The 15433-nt window shown below is 47.9% G+C and overlaps 5 protein-coding genes across 5 annotated transcripts; 2 read left to right on the forward strand and 3 right to left on the reverse strand.

Annotated features, from left to right (window-relative positions):
* Positions 1–7230: 7230 nt before the first annotated feature.
* Positions 7231–9266, reverse strand: F5J12DRAFT_810422 (citrate synthase-like protein). The gene is made up of 9 exons (XM_051744783.1): positions 9096–9266; positions 8978–9045; positions 8876–8928; positions 8564–8823; positions 8421–8512; positions 8197–8370; positions 7756–8137; positions 7545–7707; positions 7231–7493 (listed from the first exon to the last, which is right to left on the reverse strand). The coding sequence occupies exons 1-9, from the start codon at positions 9246–9248 to the stop codon at positions 7429–7431; spliced, it is 1410 nt and encodes a 469-aa protein (XP_051603112.1). The 5' UTR covers positions 9249–9266; the 3' UTR covers positions 7231–7428.
* A 56-nt stretch (positions 9267–9322) lies between these two features.
* On the forward strand, positions 9323–10305 carry F5J12DRAFT_448345 (putative methyltransferase). Its single transcript, XM_051739478.1, has 3 exons — positions 9323–9436; positions 9494–9701; positions 9763–10305. The coding sequence occupies exons 1-3, from the start codon at positions 9371–9373 to the stop codon at positions 10290–10292; spliced, it is 804 nt and encodes a 267-aa protein (XP_051603113.1). The 5' UTR covers positions 9323–9370; the 3' UTR covers positions 10293–10305.
* Positions 10306–10318: 13 nt separating this feature from the next.
* Positions 10319–11169, reverse strand: F5J12DRAFT_715437 (exoribonuclease, exosome component 4; the record flags this gene model as incomplete). The annotated part of the gene is made up of 2 exons (XM_051740954.1): positions 10319–10820; positions 10880–11169. 2 exons carry the CDS (start codon positions 11167–11169, stop codon positions 10319–10321), a joined length of 792 nt encoding a protein of 263 aa, XP_051603114.1.
* Positions 11170–11269: 100 nt separating this feature from the next.
* On the forward strand, positions 11270–13187 carry F5J12DRAFT_448414 (Quinolinate phosphoribosyl transferase). Its single transcript, XM_051739479.1, has 10 exons — positions 11270–11465; positions 11520–11646; positions 11702–11989; positions 12039–12205; positions 12258–12307; positions 12362–12377; positions 12433–12555; positions 12609–12816; positions 12869–13017; positions 13065–13187. Exons 1-10 carry the CDS (start codon positions 11400–11402, stop codon positions 13122–13124), a joined length of 1254 nt encoding a protein of 417 aa, XP_051603115.1. The 5' UTR covers positions 11270–11399; the 3' UTR covers positions 13125–13187.
* A 564-nt stretch (positions 13188–13751) lies between these two features.
* F5J12DRAFT_810457 (Arp2/3 complex, 34 kd subunit p34-Arc-domain-containing protein) lies at positions 13752–15350 on the reverse strand. The gene is made up of 6 exons (XM_051744784.1): positions 15285–15350; positions 15187–15233; positions 14903–15141; positions 14603–14853; positions 14193–14551; positions 13752–14137 (listed from the first exon to the last, which is right to left on the reverse strand). Exons 1-6 carry the CDS (start codon positions 15297–15299, stop codon positions 14113–14115), a joined length of 936 nt encoding a protein of 311 aa, XP_051603116.1. The 5' UTR covers positions 15300–15350; the 3' UTR covers positions 13752–14112.
* Positions 15351–15433: the final 83 nt, after the last annotated feature.

Genomic DNA, 15433 nt, shown 5'->3' on the forward strand with positions numbered 1-15433 from the left:
TCCAGACCTGGCTGACTCAGGTTGAAGGATACTTGAACCTGAACAAGCATGTGTATAATTCGGAATCGCTCAAGATCTCATTCACACTCACATATATGACCAAAGGTGCAGCGGTCTCTTTCACTAAAAACTACCAAAATGAAAATAAGCTTCTTGACGGAACAATCTACTACATGGACTTGTTCCAGAGGTTTGTGGACTGTCTTAAAGCCACTTTCGAGTCTGGCGACCAAACCGCTCTCGCAATACTATGCCTTTTGGATATATATCAAGGAAAACAAGAACTGGAGTCCTACATCGCTGAATTTACTGGGCTTGTTAACAAGGCTCAACTTAAAGAAGAGTCACGAGAAGCAGGGATCTTCTTTGGAAAAGGATTAAACAAGGAATATCATGACTGGATTCTCAATTCTGGACATGCCCCTTCCACAGTCATAGAGTGGATACAGTGTGCAGGAGAAGCTCAAACTGCAATCGCTACCAAGCATATCCTAGAAGGGAAGGAATCTTGGTATGAATGCAAGTATATTCATTACCGCAGAGGTTCCTGAGATCCTGATGCGATGGACATCAACAAATGTAAATGGAGTGTTAGATGTTCCAGCTCAGAAATTAAATGCTTCAACTGTGGAGCTGAAGGTCACATCAAACGTGACTGCAAATCCAAGGTCAAACAACTTTCGGGGATCCACATAGTCCTTAAAGAGGATGGCACGAAGACCGCATATGTTGGAGATCATGTAGCAACCGCAGATGAAAGGAGAACCTTTGGGTTGGATTTTTAAAGAGGACTGATGAACCTCCTGCTATAGTCAGTCCTGTTGCCATTTTGTCCACTAAATGTACTTCTATAGATGATGAGTCAAATATGCAAATTCACTCTCCTCTTGGATTGGTCATTTTACCAGACTTCAAGGCAGGAATTTGGGCCTGTATCAACTCAGGCACCAAGGTATCCCTCATCTCGGAACAAATGGTACAGAAACTTGGAATCCTGATGTATTGTGTCAAAAGCAAGTTCAAGACCACCTCATTTACCAGAAAAGATGTAGAATGGGTAACTTGGAAGGTAACTCTCAAGATGGACATCAAAGATCGCATTGTGCAAGTCAAGTGCTATGTCAGACCCTTGGTTGGAAAAGAACATATCCTTCTTGGCATGCCATTTCTCAAAGAATTCAAACCAAGAATGAATTGGGAAACAGGGAAAATCATGTGTTGGGATGATGGGTATGTCTATCCCAAGGGATCTGACCATCACATCAAACAGGTAGTGTCTTCAGACACAAACAGTACGAAGGAATCTTCCTGTCTGTCCCAGGAAGTAACCCCAGGAGACAATCCCAAGGTTGTTATTAATAAAACCACTTTGTCCACAGAACTCGAGGCTGCTTTGGCAGCAAGTAAGGAAGAAGTCAAGCTTCCTGAAATGTACAAGGAATTTGCCAAAGTGTTTGCAGAAGATGATATCCTGCTACTGGCACATCAGCCAGGATTGGATCATGAAATCAGACTCTGTGATGATTTCAAACCAAAGAAAGCAGCGATTTATCCTATGTCCCCTGACAAACTTAAAGTTTTAGATGAGTTCTTGGACAAGAACTTAAAATGCAAAAAGATTTGAGCATCAACATCACCACAAGCAGCACCAGTGTTTTTCATTGCCAAGAAGGATGGGAAAAAGCAGTTAATTCAAGACTACCACTATCTCAATTCGTACACCATCCAAGATGCACACCCATTGCCAAATGCTCAGGCATTGTTCAATGAGCTTGTCAAATCAAAATATTACACCAAGTTCGATATTCATTGGGGTTTTACCAACCTCTGAGTAAAAGAAGGAGATGAGTGGAAAGGAGCCTTCATTACCCTGAGAGGGTTGTTCGAACCCATGGTAATGTTCTTTGGCCAGTGCAACTCACCTCCTTTGTTTCAGAGGTATATGGACAAAACCTTCAAATTGCAAAGAGGAAAACAGGTCGGTTATATGGATGACATCACCATACATGGAAAAACCAAGGAAGAACTTCGAACTCATGTTCATGAGTTCCTGAAGACCTGCAACAAAGAAGGACTGCGCCTCAAGATTAGCAAATGTGTCTTTGAGGCCAAAGAAGTAGAGTTCTTGGGAATGATCATTGGAAAGGGGTGTATGGAAACTTTGCCAACAAAAACCAATGCCATCAGCACCTGGGAAGCCCCTGACAATCTTACCAGGCTTCATTGGTTCCTAGGATTCTGCAACTTCTATCACAAATTCATCCCTTCCTTTTCAAGTGTTGCTCGCCCACTGCATGACCTAACAAAAAAAGGAGTGCCCTACCAGTGGACACCAGAACACAATGCCATGTTTGAAAAGTTAAAGTCTTTGTTATGTTCCTCTCTGGTCCTCACTATCCCAGACTTTTCGAAGCCTTTCACCCTTTTTACAGATGCCTTGAAACTTGGGACTGGTGCGGTCCTTGCCCAAAAGGGAGCTGACAATGAATGGCACCTGTGTTCCTACCTTTCACAATCCCTGGTCAGTGCCAAACAGCACTACCAGGTCTATGACCTGGAGATGCTCACTGTCATTTGCACACTCAAGGCTTTCCGCCCCTACCTCCTCTCCCCAGTCGAACCTACGGTGGTCTTTACAGACCACAAGAACTTGAAGTACTACCACAAGCCCCAACAACTTACCCCCCACCAGGCCCATTGGGCTGCTACTATCCAATCTTATCCTATCCAGTTTTCTTGGCAGGCTGGCCACCTCCAAGTCCCCACTGACGCTCTTTCACACAAAGGCACTCTCGAGGAACCTGCCCCCATGGCCACAGTCCTTCCCCCAGACCTTTGGCTTTCAAAGGGGGTGGATTCCCAAATCCGCCTTATTTCACCCTCTTTTTCCTTAACAAAAATACATAAAATACATAAAATAAACTGTCTCTGTCACATTGGACAACTTCCTTCCTGGTTAAATTGGTCACATAACAACTCCAAGCCATATTCCTGCCCATCTGAGGATACACCAAAGAGGAATTGGCTGCCTGATGCTCATCCTTCTGAGGAACCACCAGTTAAAGGAGCATGGGGAGTTTATGCCATCTCGACAGACCTGTATGAGCACATCAAAAATGATGCAATCAAGGACTCATCAGGTCCAGAACCCAGAAACAACATTACCATCACAGAAGATGGAACAAAACGATTCAGGACAACATGGTTATACATCCCTCCTGATCATCGCCAACACTGCATGCGCTCTTACCATGACCATGAGTCCACCAGACACCCCAGACAAAAAGCCATGTTTGCAAAGATGAGAAAGGAAGTATGGTGGGAAGGTATGGGAAGAGATATTAAAGCTTATGTTGCAGGATGCCCCACATGCCAGACAACCAAGGTCATCACACATCTGCCAACTCCCCCTGTCATCCCACACAACACCCCAAAAACCACCTTCCCGTTTCAGCAAATATCCATGGATCTTATCATGGATCTCCCAGTCTCAGGAGAAGCTCAATATGACTCAATTCTCACGGTTGTCGATCAGGGGTTAACAAAGGCTGCCCTGTTCATTCCGTGCCACAAGACTATTGACTCCATTGGAATTGCCCAACTATTCCATCAGTTCATATATTCCTGATATGGAATCCCGGAGTCAGTTATCTCAGATCAAGGCCCCCAGTTTGCCTCTGCATTCACAAAGGAACTTTACAAGGCAATAGGGGTCAAAACAAAACTTTCTACTGTGTATCACCTGCAGACCAATGGAGAAAGTGAATGGGTCAACCAGGAGGTGGAAGGGTATTTGCACCTTTACTGTGCTGAAGCGCCAAATTCCTGGTCCACAAAACTCCCCTCTGCTGAATTTGCCCATAATGCTTGAGTACACTCCGTCCATCAAATGACACCATTTTTGTTGTTGCTCGGATATGACCCCTCACCTTACCCAGAAGTACAGCTCACTGCTGTCCCTTCTGTGGATGAAAGACTGGAAAGGCTCGCTTCCAACTGGGATGTCACCATCCTCACACATAAAAAGGCACAAGATCTGATGTGTTCATGCTCAAAAGGGTCTTATGCTGCGCCAAAGGTCAGAGATCAAGTTCTCCTTGATACCAGCCAACTGCACATCAAAAACCAGTGCGACAAGATTGTGCCAAGATGTCTCAGACCCTTCAAAGTGACTCAGGTGGTTTCCCCCGTCATGTTCCGACTGGAGCTCCCTGAGTCATGGAAAGTTCATCTGGTATTTCATGCCTCATGGATCTTTCCATTCACTGAAAATGACACATACAGAGTGGCCCTGCCTCCCCCTTTACCAGAAATGGTTGATGACAAGATTGAATGGGAGGTCGAATCAATAATTAATCACAAGATGGATGGGCACAGAGGTAAATGACACTATTTGGTTAAATGGAAAGGGTTCCCTCATTCGTCAAATACTTGGGAACCCAAGGAACATATAAAAGACCACGCATCAGAAGCCCTCTCTCAGTACAAGCTCGCTCAACATCTTCAGAATTAAATGGACTCCCCTCGCTCCATTAACACAGAAAATGACTACCCCGACCTCCCTGCTGCAGAATCCTTTTGTGACCCCATCAACAATGGGGTCATACCCCCAATCACTGTCTATGCCCCAACCTCACCTCCTACATCCCCCACCAGCTTTTATATCTCTGGATACTCATCACTGCTGTTGCAGCCCCGCTTGGTATCACCCCCTATCCCCTGAGCTCGAGGGCCACATCCACTCCAGGGCTTCTCGGTCAAACACACTCCCATCCCCAAGGCCAGAGTCCCCCTCAGTGGGAACAGTAACCAATCAGGAAAGGGTAAAGCATGTGCTGATGATGACCCCGATTGTGGACCCTCTGCAGATGACACTGCCAATGCTGCCCAATCTTCCAACATACACTCCTCCTTCTGCACCTACCCCGACTGCACTGACTGGTCAGCACTCAAACTCCTTGCCAGCACAGCCTCTTCCAGGGATGACCAGCTGTGATTACCAATCTCAGCAGGTGACTACTTGGACGTTGTTCAGTCACTTGACATCTTCCATGACAGGGACAACATTGATGGGTGCACACCAGAACAGGTTGAATATTTTAGGTTGCTGTCTCAGATCTACAGAGTGACAGACCCAATCAATGCAGCCATGTCAAAAATTAGGACAAGAAAAGTAGCAGGCACCGCAGCGTTATTGGAGGTAATCATGATCGACATGCTGGAAAGAGGATCCACAGACATCACTGAGGCCATCACAGGAGGGGCCTATCATCATCTCCAAACCTTGCATCAAGAAGGCCTTCTTGCCCCACTGGCTTCTCACCTTCTTGATCGCATCAAGCCAAAACAAGAGGAACCATCAGTTTTGGAACACAACAAGAAAGACCTCTCAGATCAGGAGAAGGAAACAATGTGGCATGTCATGGAAATAGGGCTCGTCAACTTGGGTGACTTGTATAAAGAGGTTGGTGCTTGTTTGGGAACAGGGACTCACAACTCTGCTTGGGAGGTCTTACTGCAGGATGTGTCATGGGCTGGAATGCACAAACACTATCATAATGCTATCCACTCCACCGACCCTCTCCCTGCATCTCCCTTTGTCCCCATCCCTGCAGATCAACTTTGCTTCTACCTTGGAGGACAGTCCCCAGTACCTGAGGGACACCCCCTGTGTGTCCACACCTGTTTCCAGTGTCATTACCTGGGACATTGGTCATGCCACAATGGATGTGGCTCCCATTTTACTCTGGCCCTCGAGGAACCATCGTCTCCATCACCTTCGTCGCCCATCACCACTCACATGCACTCCTGTGTGTATACTACTTGCTGACCCCTTTCTGCCTGTCCACCCAATGCATCTTCCAGTCCGTCCTCAAGGGTCTGAGGACCTTAGAGGGGGGGTGATGTTATGCTTCCATCAGGGGTCTTTCCTTTTTCGACTCCTCGTGGTCATGTGTGTCACATGCCTTGTTGCATCCCTAATAACCATTGCCATCCTAGGGGCTCAAATGCTCCAGGGAATGTTTGGTTCCCCCACTGTCAATGTATTTCCAATATCAGCGGAGACCTCATTGCCACTGTGATCCAGTGTTCCACCGCCTCCTTGATGGACGACTTGTCTCTTTTGTGACTCATTTATATTGCTCACATGTTGTACTATAGTTCTGGTGTCTGGCTCCTCGCTGTGCATTGATTGCACCAGCTGGTATAGCCTTCGTTGCCTCCCTACCCCATCATTGACACCATATGACTCTTATTTATTTGACTGATTGTTCTGTTGACTACTGTGGATACACGTCACGACACATCTGTCATGACTGGTATGGTACTCGTAGTTAGAGGTATATAAACCTATGAACTTCATCCTGTATCTGCAGTTTTTTGATAGCTTGCAACTCAGCTAACTTCCTTCCTGTCGATCCTTGTTCTCTCTCTGTGTGAACAACCTTAGGGACTCACCAGCAGACAGAACCTCTGTCAGATCTTTGGGATAACTGAGCCATAGGGGTTACAACAAGTTCAGCCCGTAGTCTCCCCCTCACGTGCTTCATGCCTATTCCATTTGAAGAAGTCACCACACTCAGGCATAACACATACTAAACAACATATGTTTGCACCTCTCCCACTTCTATGGGATTTGGGCATTGGGGAGAATCATCCATCAACAGGTCAAATGCACAAGAAACAAGCAAGATTATATAGCCTTGAATGAGTCACTTTGTATATGTGTGGTACCAACAACTCTTGTGAAAGGTGCAGAGAAGACAGTGTGTGGCAATCCTTAAACAAGATGCCACTGGTGATTGGAGTTGAGTGCCATTGCTACCACAGTTGCCAGGTCTATCAGTGTGTAGTTGGACTATGGTGGGTTCTCACCATGGAGTGGATTGGCACTGTTGCAGGTGGGAAGTGGCTTTGTCAGGCCTGCTGTCTTCACAGCACTCAGATCAGAAGATGCAGCACTGCTCCCAGTCTCTAGGCTCAGATTCTGTCATTTCCCTGTGTAATGCTGATAAGAAGTGAAATACTTTTAACAGCAGCACAATGAGAAGGACTCTTTGCCCTACTCAAGTTTTCCAGACAATAGTGTCTTATTTCAAGGTAGGACATCAATGCCTTGGAAGTGAGGGTACTGCATAGGTGTGAGGTTGACTGCTGTCATGAACACATAATGTATGTGTACTATATCATCATGCATGTGGGCCATGCTATAGGTACATGAATCAATTGCTTGTACATCTCTTTCATGTGGCACATGCCACAAGGGCAGCACTCCAGCAGGGTAAACAAGGTGCCTGCCGGCGGCGCCGGCCATGTTCGTTTTCTACAAACTTGTGAAAGTGGCTGTAACCAACACAAAATACCTCAACTATTTCTACCTCCAGCTAACTAGTGGCTGATGCCTTTTCCTTGTTACATAGGTATTGACTAGTGTTTATCTTTGAACATCCTCTGGATGGCATCACTGGAGTATGACTTGGGTCGCTCAAGCGCTGGGAGAGCCTCATCAGTTGTTAACAAGCAGGTAAGACATGACGACTTACGGGCACCCAATGCCCGATCCCATATCAGTTGTGCAGCAACTCCAAAGGCCCGGGAGACGCCAAACAGCACTGTGTAGAACTGCATCTCTGTTAGGCCATAGTGTGTTAACAGAACACCCGAGTGCGCATCAACATTTGGCCATGGATTTTTAGCCTTTCCAGCCTAATATGTTCTCAGCATCAAAGCGCCATCCGTGAGAATAACACGTACCTCGAGAAGGATGCCTGGAACGATGTCATAAACCTGGCCAACAAGTTTAAAGAGCGGATCATTAGGCAAGTGTTTGAGCGCAAACTCCCGCTGGGCAGTGTAACGAGGATCCGTCTTGCGGAGGACGGCATGACCATAACCGGGAACAACTTGGCCAGCCTTGAGTGTTGACCATACGTACTCTTTGACGGCGTCGTCACTAGCGTTCTCGCCGATCTTTGACTGCATTTTACGCAACCAAATGAGAACCTCTTGATTGGCAAGTCCATGAAGAGGTCCAGCCAAACCGTTCAAGGAAGCACCGAATGAGAGGAAGGGATCAGATAAAGCCGATCCGACAAGTTTACCCGTGTGAGCAGATACATTTCCGCCCTCGTGGTCGCTATGGGGCGGGTGAGGGAATAAGTTAGAGAGACAACACAAACTTCAAAAATACCGTACCTGTGGATGGTGATATACAGACGAAGCAGCTCAACAAATGCTTCATTATCTCCAAAGCCGAGAAGAGCCGCAAGGTTATGCGAATAATCTTTCTCGAGGTCTATTGCAGGCACCTTGCCATCACCAAACGCATTGCGATATATTCGCCCAGCGATGTTCGGCAACTTTGCGATGCTAAAAATATTCAGCGAGGCACTAGAGAGGGAATAACAAGAAAAATTCACAGATCCATGGCATCGTCGAATGTCGGTTGCCAATATTCTTTCTTGGATATGCCTTCCTGATAAGCTCTTGCGAAAGCGGAATCATGATTAAGCTTAGGGGCAGGTTAACTCAGTTTCGGCATATGAAAAGGATGTTGTCTTACCGCAGTCACAGCAAGACTGAATTGACTCATGGGGTGCAGGGTAGGCGGACACCTGTCCAGAATCTCCTCAACAAATTCAGGGATAGCGGCACGGGCGGCCCAGTCTCTAGACAAGGCTCTGACTTGCTCCTGCGTTGGAACCTCACCAGTGAGGAGAAGCCAGAAAAGGCCTTCGGGCAGAGGTTCCGACCCTCCCGGAGCCTTTGGAAGGAGCGCTTGACATTCGGGGATGCTCTTCCCTCGGAACCGGATTCCCTCCTCTTCGTACGATGAATGAACGTCGTTGACGACAGTAAAGAATGGATATCATACCGGCATCCAGAACGGAACCATCCCAAATCAAAGCTGGGAGACCACGCATGCCGCTAAACAGAATAGTTGAAGCGAGAGCAAACCCCAACAAACTGTACATACCCATAAAGCTGATCAACCAACACGGGACCGAACGACTTCTTGCCATGGTCTGCACGTATTTGTTTTACCTGAATTACGACTGCATAAGAAAACAAATGGCTGGAAGCGTAAGAACAACCTGGTCTATTTGGGAGGGTATGAGCTCCGCTAATCGCTCCTTGAGCGTCAACGGCTTCGACCCAGTGGAAGCAAAGCGAAGACTGGCCCGAGAGAGGGAAGTAAAACGCTGGTTGGACTGCAAGAGCGAACGTGTACGGAGAGCAGCAGCCATGGCGCGGATCCAAGGTTCGGAGGAAAAGCAAAATTTCGGAACGAGACGTTTTATGTACCCGAAGTCACGTGCCCCCAAAGCCGACGACAGACAACGTTCCTTCGTTCCAGCCAAGATATCTGATGGGAAAGCGGAAAAGACCCTCCGATCGGTCTTCAGCCGTCGTCGCAAACACTCTTCTTCCTCAGGTGAGTCAGTTCACGCCACTCTTTCCTCCTTGTACGCTCATCCCCGATCTATCATAGAAAAAGCACTACAGACAACGTGCTCATGCCAACCCCTTCTCTGACCATGCCCTAGACTATCCGATATCTCCCCAGACGATGGACTGGAGCGAGCACTTCCCTGCCTTTGCAAACACTAGCAAAACACCGGAATTTGCTGACATCGGCTGTGGATTTGGTGGTCTCCTAATCGCGCTGGCACCCCTCTTTCCTAATACGTTGATGCTGGGTGAGATGCGACATTAGACTTGCTGATCTCAACGTGACGATGTTCAATTGAACGGTATTAGGCCTCGAAATTCGCGTGCAAGTTACCCAGTTCGTGCAAGACCGTATCGCCGCACTGCGCATGACATCTACATCCGTCACACCGCCATTGACCTCTATCACCGCAACGCCCTACCAAAACGTATCGGTAGTTCGTGCAAATGCGATGAAATTCCTTCCCAACTACTTCCCAAAGCACTCTCTCTCCGCTTTATTTTTCTTGTTCCCCGACCCGCACTTCAAAGCACGCAAGCATAAAGCCCGCATCATTTCCCCAGCACTCCTTGCCGAGTACGCATACATTCTCAAGCCCGGGGGAATAGTCTACACCATTACAGACGTTCACGACTTGCACGAGTGGATGAATAGCCACTTGGAAAGTTTCCCTTTGTTCGAAGGCGTCAGTGAGGCTGATCTGAGAGAAGAGGGCAAAGGGCCCATATTAGATGCAGTGTACAACAGCACCGAAGAGGGTAAAAAAGTCGAGAGAAACAGTGGGGAGAAATGGTTGGCATGTTTTCGGCGGAAGACAACTACAAGAGCGTCAAAGTAGCCGGAATATGCTTACTTGGTCATTATTCATAATTCGTCTACGTCAAACGCCGTCGCTTGTGTCGTTGCTTTGGAACCGCTACCCAATGCCACCACTAGCGCGCGAGTGCGTCTTTGAAGCGCAGCCTTCATCTCCATATACAGAACCTTGCCCGCGTCAATAGCCAACTTAAAGATCTCTTCAAAATTCTCAGCACGTAAACGAGTTTCCATTGTCACAAGTGCAACGCGTTCTGTACGAGGCATCATAGCAACGGTGACATGAGGAACGTCGTTCTCCTCGAGTGTGTTGAGGTCTAACAAAGGGGACGTTGAGTGTACGCCACCTGTGATCGCACACACAAAGTCAGACAACGGTATGCCAGCGGCGGCAAGCGCCAATGTTGCGCCGTTGATACAGGCAGGAAGGAGACCGCCATCCTGTTGGATGACGTGAACGAAAATATCTATTTGAGATCTTGGGTAGAGATGCGTCTGGACAACGGGCTCAAAGGTCGATTTGATAGTAGAGGCGAGCTCTAGCAGTCGTCTACGATGCAACGCACGTCAGTCGAGGCCATTCTACTCTAGATTGATGCGCAAACACACTTGTCACCTCTTGTGCGTCTTCGCCGCTCTCCCGTGCTGAACGCGGCAACGTTGACCTCCACATTAATAATAGCGCGGTCGTGGGCAGTTTGTGAACGCATCCTCGCCTCATGCGGCCCCAGGACAGAAACGAGCACTTGTGTCAGTCCATGCTGAAACGTGACCGAGGCATCTGAATGTCCCTGCAAAGAAAATTCGATGGTGATATCTCGCAGCTCATATTGACGCCTGCCGTCAGATCGTAAACCACCATCATTCAAGATTTCTATCCTGGAGGACTGAAGAACCATGTCAGTGAACGGATGAGCAGCGCGGCAGCACCAACCATGTCTGTAGTGCGGAATACTTGCTGTCCACCGGTAACGACAGAGCATTGGTAGTATATATCACGTGATTCAGATGTGGTTTATCTTATCAGTTTAGGAGGCTCCAACTTAGCTGGCGTGGCAAACATAACTCCATCGGCGGGTGCAGGGATTTGAAACCAGTCTCCTAGTTGCACCATTCCATACCGCCAACGATGGGCCAAGGCCAATCAAACGCTCCGTACCGCCTCAAATCCATTCTTGACTCGGATTTATACAAGGTGCCCTCATGCCGTCTGTCCTCAGCGGTCTCAGCAGCTAACGTGTGCCATAAGTTCACCATGCAGCAGGCTGTTAAGCAACATTTCCCAGAAGCGGAGGCTGTCTACCGGTTTACACACAGGGACAAGGATGTCTTCTTTTCCCGTAGATGCATCGATGCATTTCATAGTGCTCTCGCCAGTACAGTCCATATACCAACTCTCCGAGTCTAATCATACCTGATCACCCATCTCAGGTTTCCAGGATGTTTCTCTAACAAGTGACGAGAAGGCGTGGTTGGCCACCAAATGCCCGTTTTTTACAGACAAATACCTCGATTTTCTCGAACAATACCGTTTCAAAACAGAACAAGTGTCCGTCAAATTCATACCCGTCTCTGAGGACGGTCAATGGGGAAACGTAGAGATTGAAGCCAGAGGTCTCTGGGTGGACACTATATTGTGGGAGGTCCCTATGATGGCATGTTTGAGCGAACTCTACTTCCGCATCGATAGGACGGATTGGAACTACAGTGGCCAGAAAGGTAAGGCGTGGTGATATATGAGTAAAACAATATGACATCGGTTTGACAGAGCTAGCCCAGCGCAAAGCAGAGGCGCTACTGCAGGCCGACTGCGCATTCAGTGAATTTGGAACCCGACGCAGACGGTCCTGCCACACGCAGGATCTTGTCATATCTTCTATACTAAAGGCAGCAGCTAAATTCCCTGGAGTAGGGAAAGTCACGGGCACGAGCAACGTCAGACTAGCTGCTTACCGACACCTCGCAAAGTTATTGAATAATTGGCTAGATGTTTTTTGCGAAGAAATACAACATCGCTCCTATAGGGACAATCGCTCAGTAAGTTACTCTGTTTCTTTTCTCTCGGCGCCTCCCTATCCATTCTCTCCACAGCGAGTGGTTCATGGGTGTAAGCTTGTTACCATGACTCTTAAGATATTCCCGTCGAGACAATTGTCTTTCAGGTTGCTGCTCTGACAGGCTACGATGACGCGAACATTCGAGCCCTGAGGCTCTGGGAGGAAACATATCCCAATGAGCTACTCGTCGCACTGACTGACACATTTTCCACCCAAGCCTTTTTCAAGGTACGCATATTTCCCTTCGAACGAACCACCTTGGTTGCGAACCTCGAAAGTAGGAGTTCTCTCAAGACCGAGAACGTGTGGCTAAATGGCAGGGATTAAGACAAGACTCGGGCGATCCACTAGTGTTTGCACCGGCGGCAAGGGCAATGTATGAAGGCGTTGGGGTTGACTACCGAACAAAGAGTATCATATACTCTGATGCAGTCACTCTGGAAAAGGCCCTTGCACTGAAAAAGCAATGCACCGAGATTGGTTTTCCATGTGCGCAACGTAAGACTTCTTCCGCCATGAAACTCACAACCTTCGGTACTAGGTTCGTTCGGAATCGGGACGTTCCTCACTAACGATTTCCACACAAAGAGCAGCAAGTACAAGGAGAAGAGTAAAGCTTTGAATATGGTCATCAAGTTGTATTCGATCGACAATCAGCCATGTGTCAAGATTAGTGATGACCTAGAAAAAGTACGTTATCTTCTATTCCGCAGCCATCAGCTACTCACAAAAAACAGAACACAGGGGATCCTGGGACAGTTGAATTTGTGAAAAAGAAGTATGGCTTGCCTACCTAAAGCCCAGCTGTAGAAGAGTAGAGTCGATGAAGTCCATTTAATAGATTGCCTCCAGAGTGGGAGGATTAAAGACAATAATCCTTACGGGAAGAGAATTGACGCACACTGGGTAACACTGCGGGTGAGTTAGGGGTGGACGTGGCCGGCAGACCGCTGTGTACACTTCACTTTTTCGGCCGCCCTGGTCTCTGCATGATCATACGCACGTCATCCTTAAGCGCCTGCTTGAGTCGAGCTATCCCAAGAAGGTGTCCTATTTATGGCTCACAAAGTACTTGAACAAGAGATCATTCCGCTCATAACCTCACAGGAGGTCGAGGCTTGCGTTCCCGGCCTCCGAGTCTATATCATCAGTCCACTACGATGGGGATGCACAATGCTCGTCTGTCTTTTCATATTTCGCAGGGAAAGTTCTTTCTCCTGACGCGAACTGCGTTTTGGCGGTGTCCTGCCTTGGCGTCCATGAACATGATATTTCATCAGAGAGACGGGGAATGACGGAATCGCGGTCACGACCAGTCAGTGACGGGTTTAAACAGGTTTAAACCATTTTTTCGCTTCCTGATGTTGCCTTCAAGCCTCCTAAGCTACAGACTGCGGGCTCTCACTTCTCCCATCCGTCGAACCTTTTTTTTTTTTGAGAAGATGGACTATCACTTGTAATCCGCAGCTTCCAAGGGCTAACAAAGGACATTTATGGGGGATGTTACCCGACTGTTGCACGACAGGTCTCTGGAGATCGGGTACGCTTACGAAAAGCCATAAGGGAGGCAGTGCACATGGACAAAGCTCTTCTCTCCTTGGGTTCGTGAAAAGGCGGCAACATTGTAACAGACTGAAAAGATCCCTGCGAGCTCAGAAGCATTCCATTAAATTGCAGTACTTTCCTTCGGGAACGCTCCTAAGAGGACTATTGTACAGACGTGCTATGGTTTCCTCTACAATCCCTGGATGAAGGATACCGTCTCAGAACATCCCATCCGCGAGTTCAGCGAGACACCATGGTCCTTCCCCTGAAGAAAGAAAGATTAATAGAAGTGCAATACGCCAACAGCGGAAAGGACACACGTGACAGTCTTTCTCTCCGTTGTTGCAGTTTCCATCTTTGCACGATTCAGGACTTTCTGGAACTCGGACACGCGATGTCTCATTCTAGAGTGCATGTATGCCTTGCAACATTTGATGTGGTAGTGAAGATAGTCACGAAAGAGTTGAATGTGTGAAATGGTGTTGAATGAAGCGTCGCTCTTGGCGAAGTGTCGAGGAGACAGGACAAAGGTGACGTATCCTATGTCTTCGGAGTGCCGAAGGCCAGGCAAATCACGTATCTCAAGAGGAGGATCCCGATTAGAGTACAGTACCTGAGGGGCATTTTGGATACTGGGAGGCGCGTTCTGAATCCCAGGTCGTCGGGCATCAACAAACTCCTACGATGCCTGTCAGAAGACTGTCGCGCACAAAACGGTACATACACTTACCTGCAAGAATAACTTTCCAAATATCCTATCGGTTTCCTCTCGGAAAACAGTTGAGAATATGACAGTGACGCGATCCGAAGCTGCTCGAATGTAGATGGCCTCCTCATCGCGATAATGGATTTGCATGAACTGCCCCCTAGAACCCGCCGAATCTTCCAATTCTTTCTGCTCTCTGAAAGCCGTCTCGAAGGGCGCTCCCAACACGTTCCGCTTGATCAGGGCAACAGACTTTATGATAGCTTCGCGGCTCTCTGGTGTGCAAATTAGCTGTTACTCGGGAACTAGCGTGGGCATGCTCACCTACATCAGCGGGTAACTGTTCAAGGTCAATTTGAAGCGTTACGTTATACTCGGGCTCGGTAGCTGCCTTGATCAACGATCCATACTCCCGTTTCAAGATATCGAGTGCACCATATTGTGCAAGCTCATCCCAGCAACGGATGCTCATGGAAAGCTGTATCACGGTCTTCTTTTCCGGTGTGGACATGTGGAACCTGACACCATCAAAATCTACAAATACCACATCTAGAGATGAAGGTCTTTGGGCTCGTTAGATCGTGCGCAGCTGGTTATGGGGAACTCACTTGGCCGCCTTTTCGGCCAGAGTGGTATATATAATGACGTTGTGAGACTGTGAACACCGTATGGATGAGTCCAGGACCATTCATTCCATAGAACTCACCTCGAGTAGGATCATGATGGCTGGTACGTCCGATGGTGGTTATGACGAGCGAGGGCATTCAGTGGCAGCGTGGGAAACTCGGACAGCTGCCGGGATGTGTCCGCCAAACTTGCGACGAGCGTCATCTCACTGCTTCAGATCGTCCAAGC

Source organism: Pisolithus orientalis, assembly GCF_024613125.1.
Source record: "Pisolithus orientalis strain OTSU chromosome Unknown F5J12scaffold_5, whole genome shotgun sequence".
Classification (NCBI taxonomy): domain Eukaryota; kingdom Fungi; phylum Basidiomycota; class Agaricomycetes; order Boletales; family Pisolithaceae; genus Pisolithus; species Pisolithus orientalis.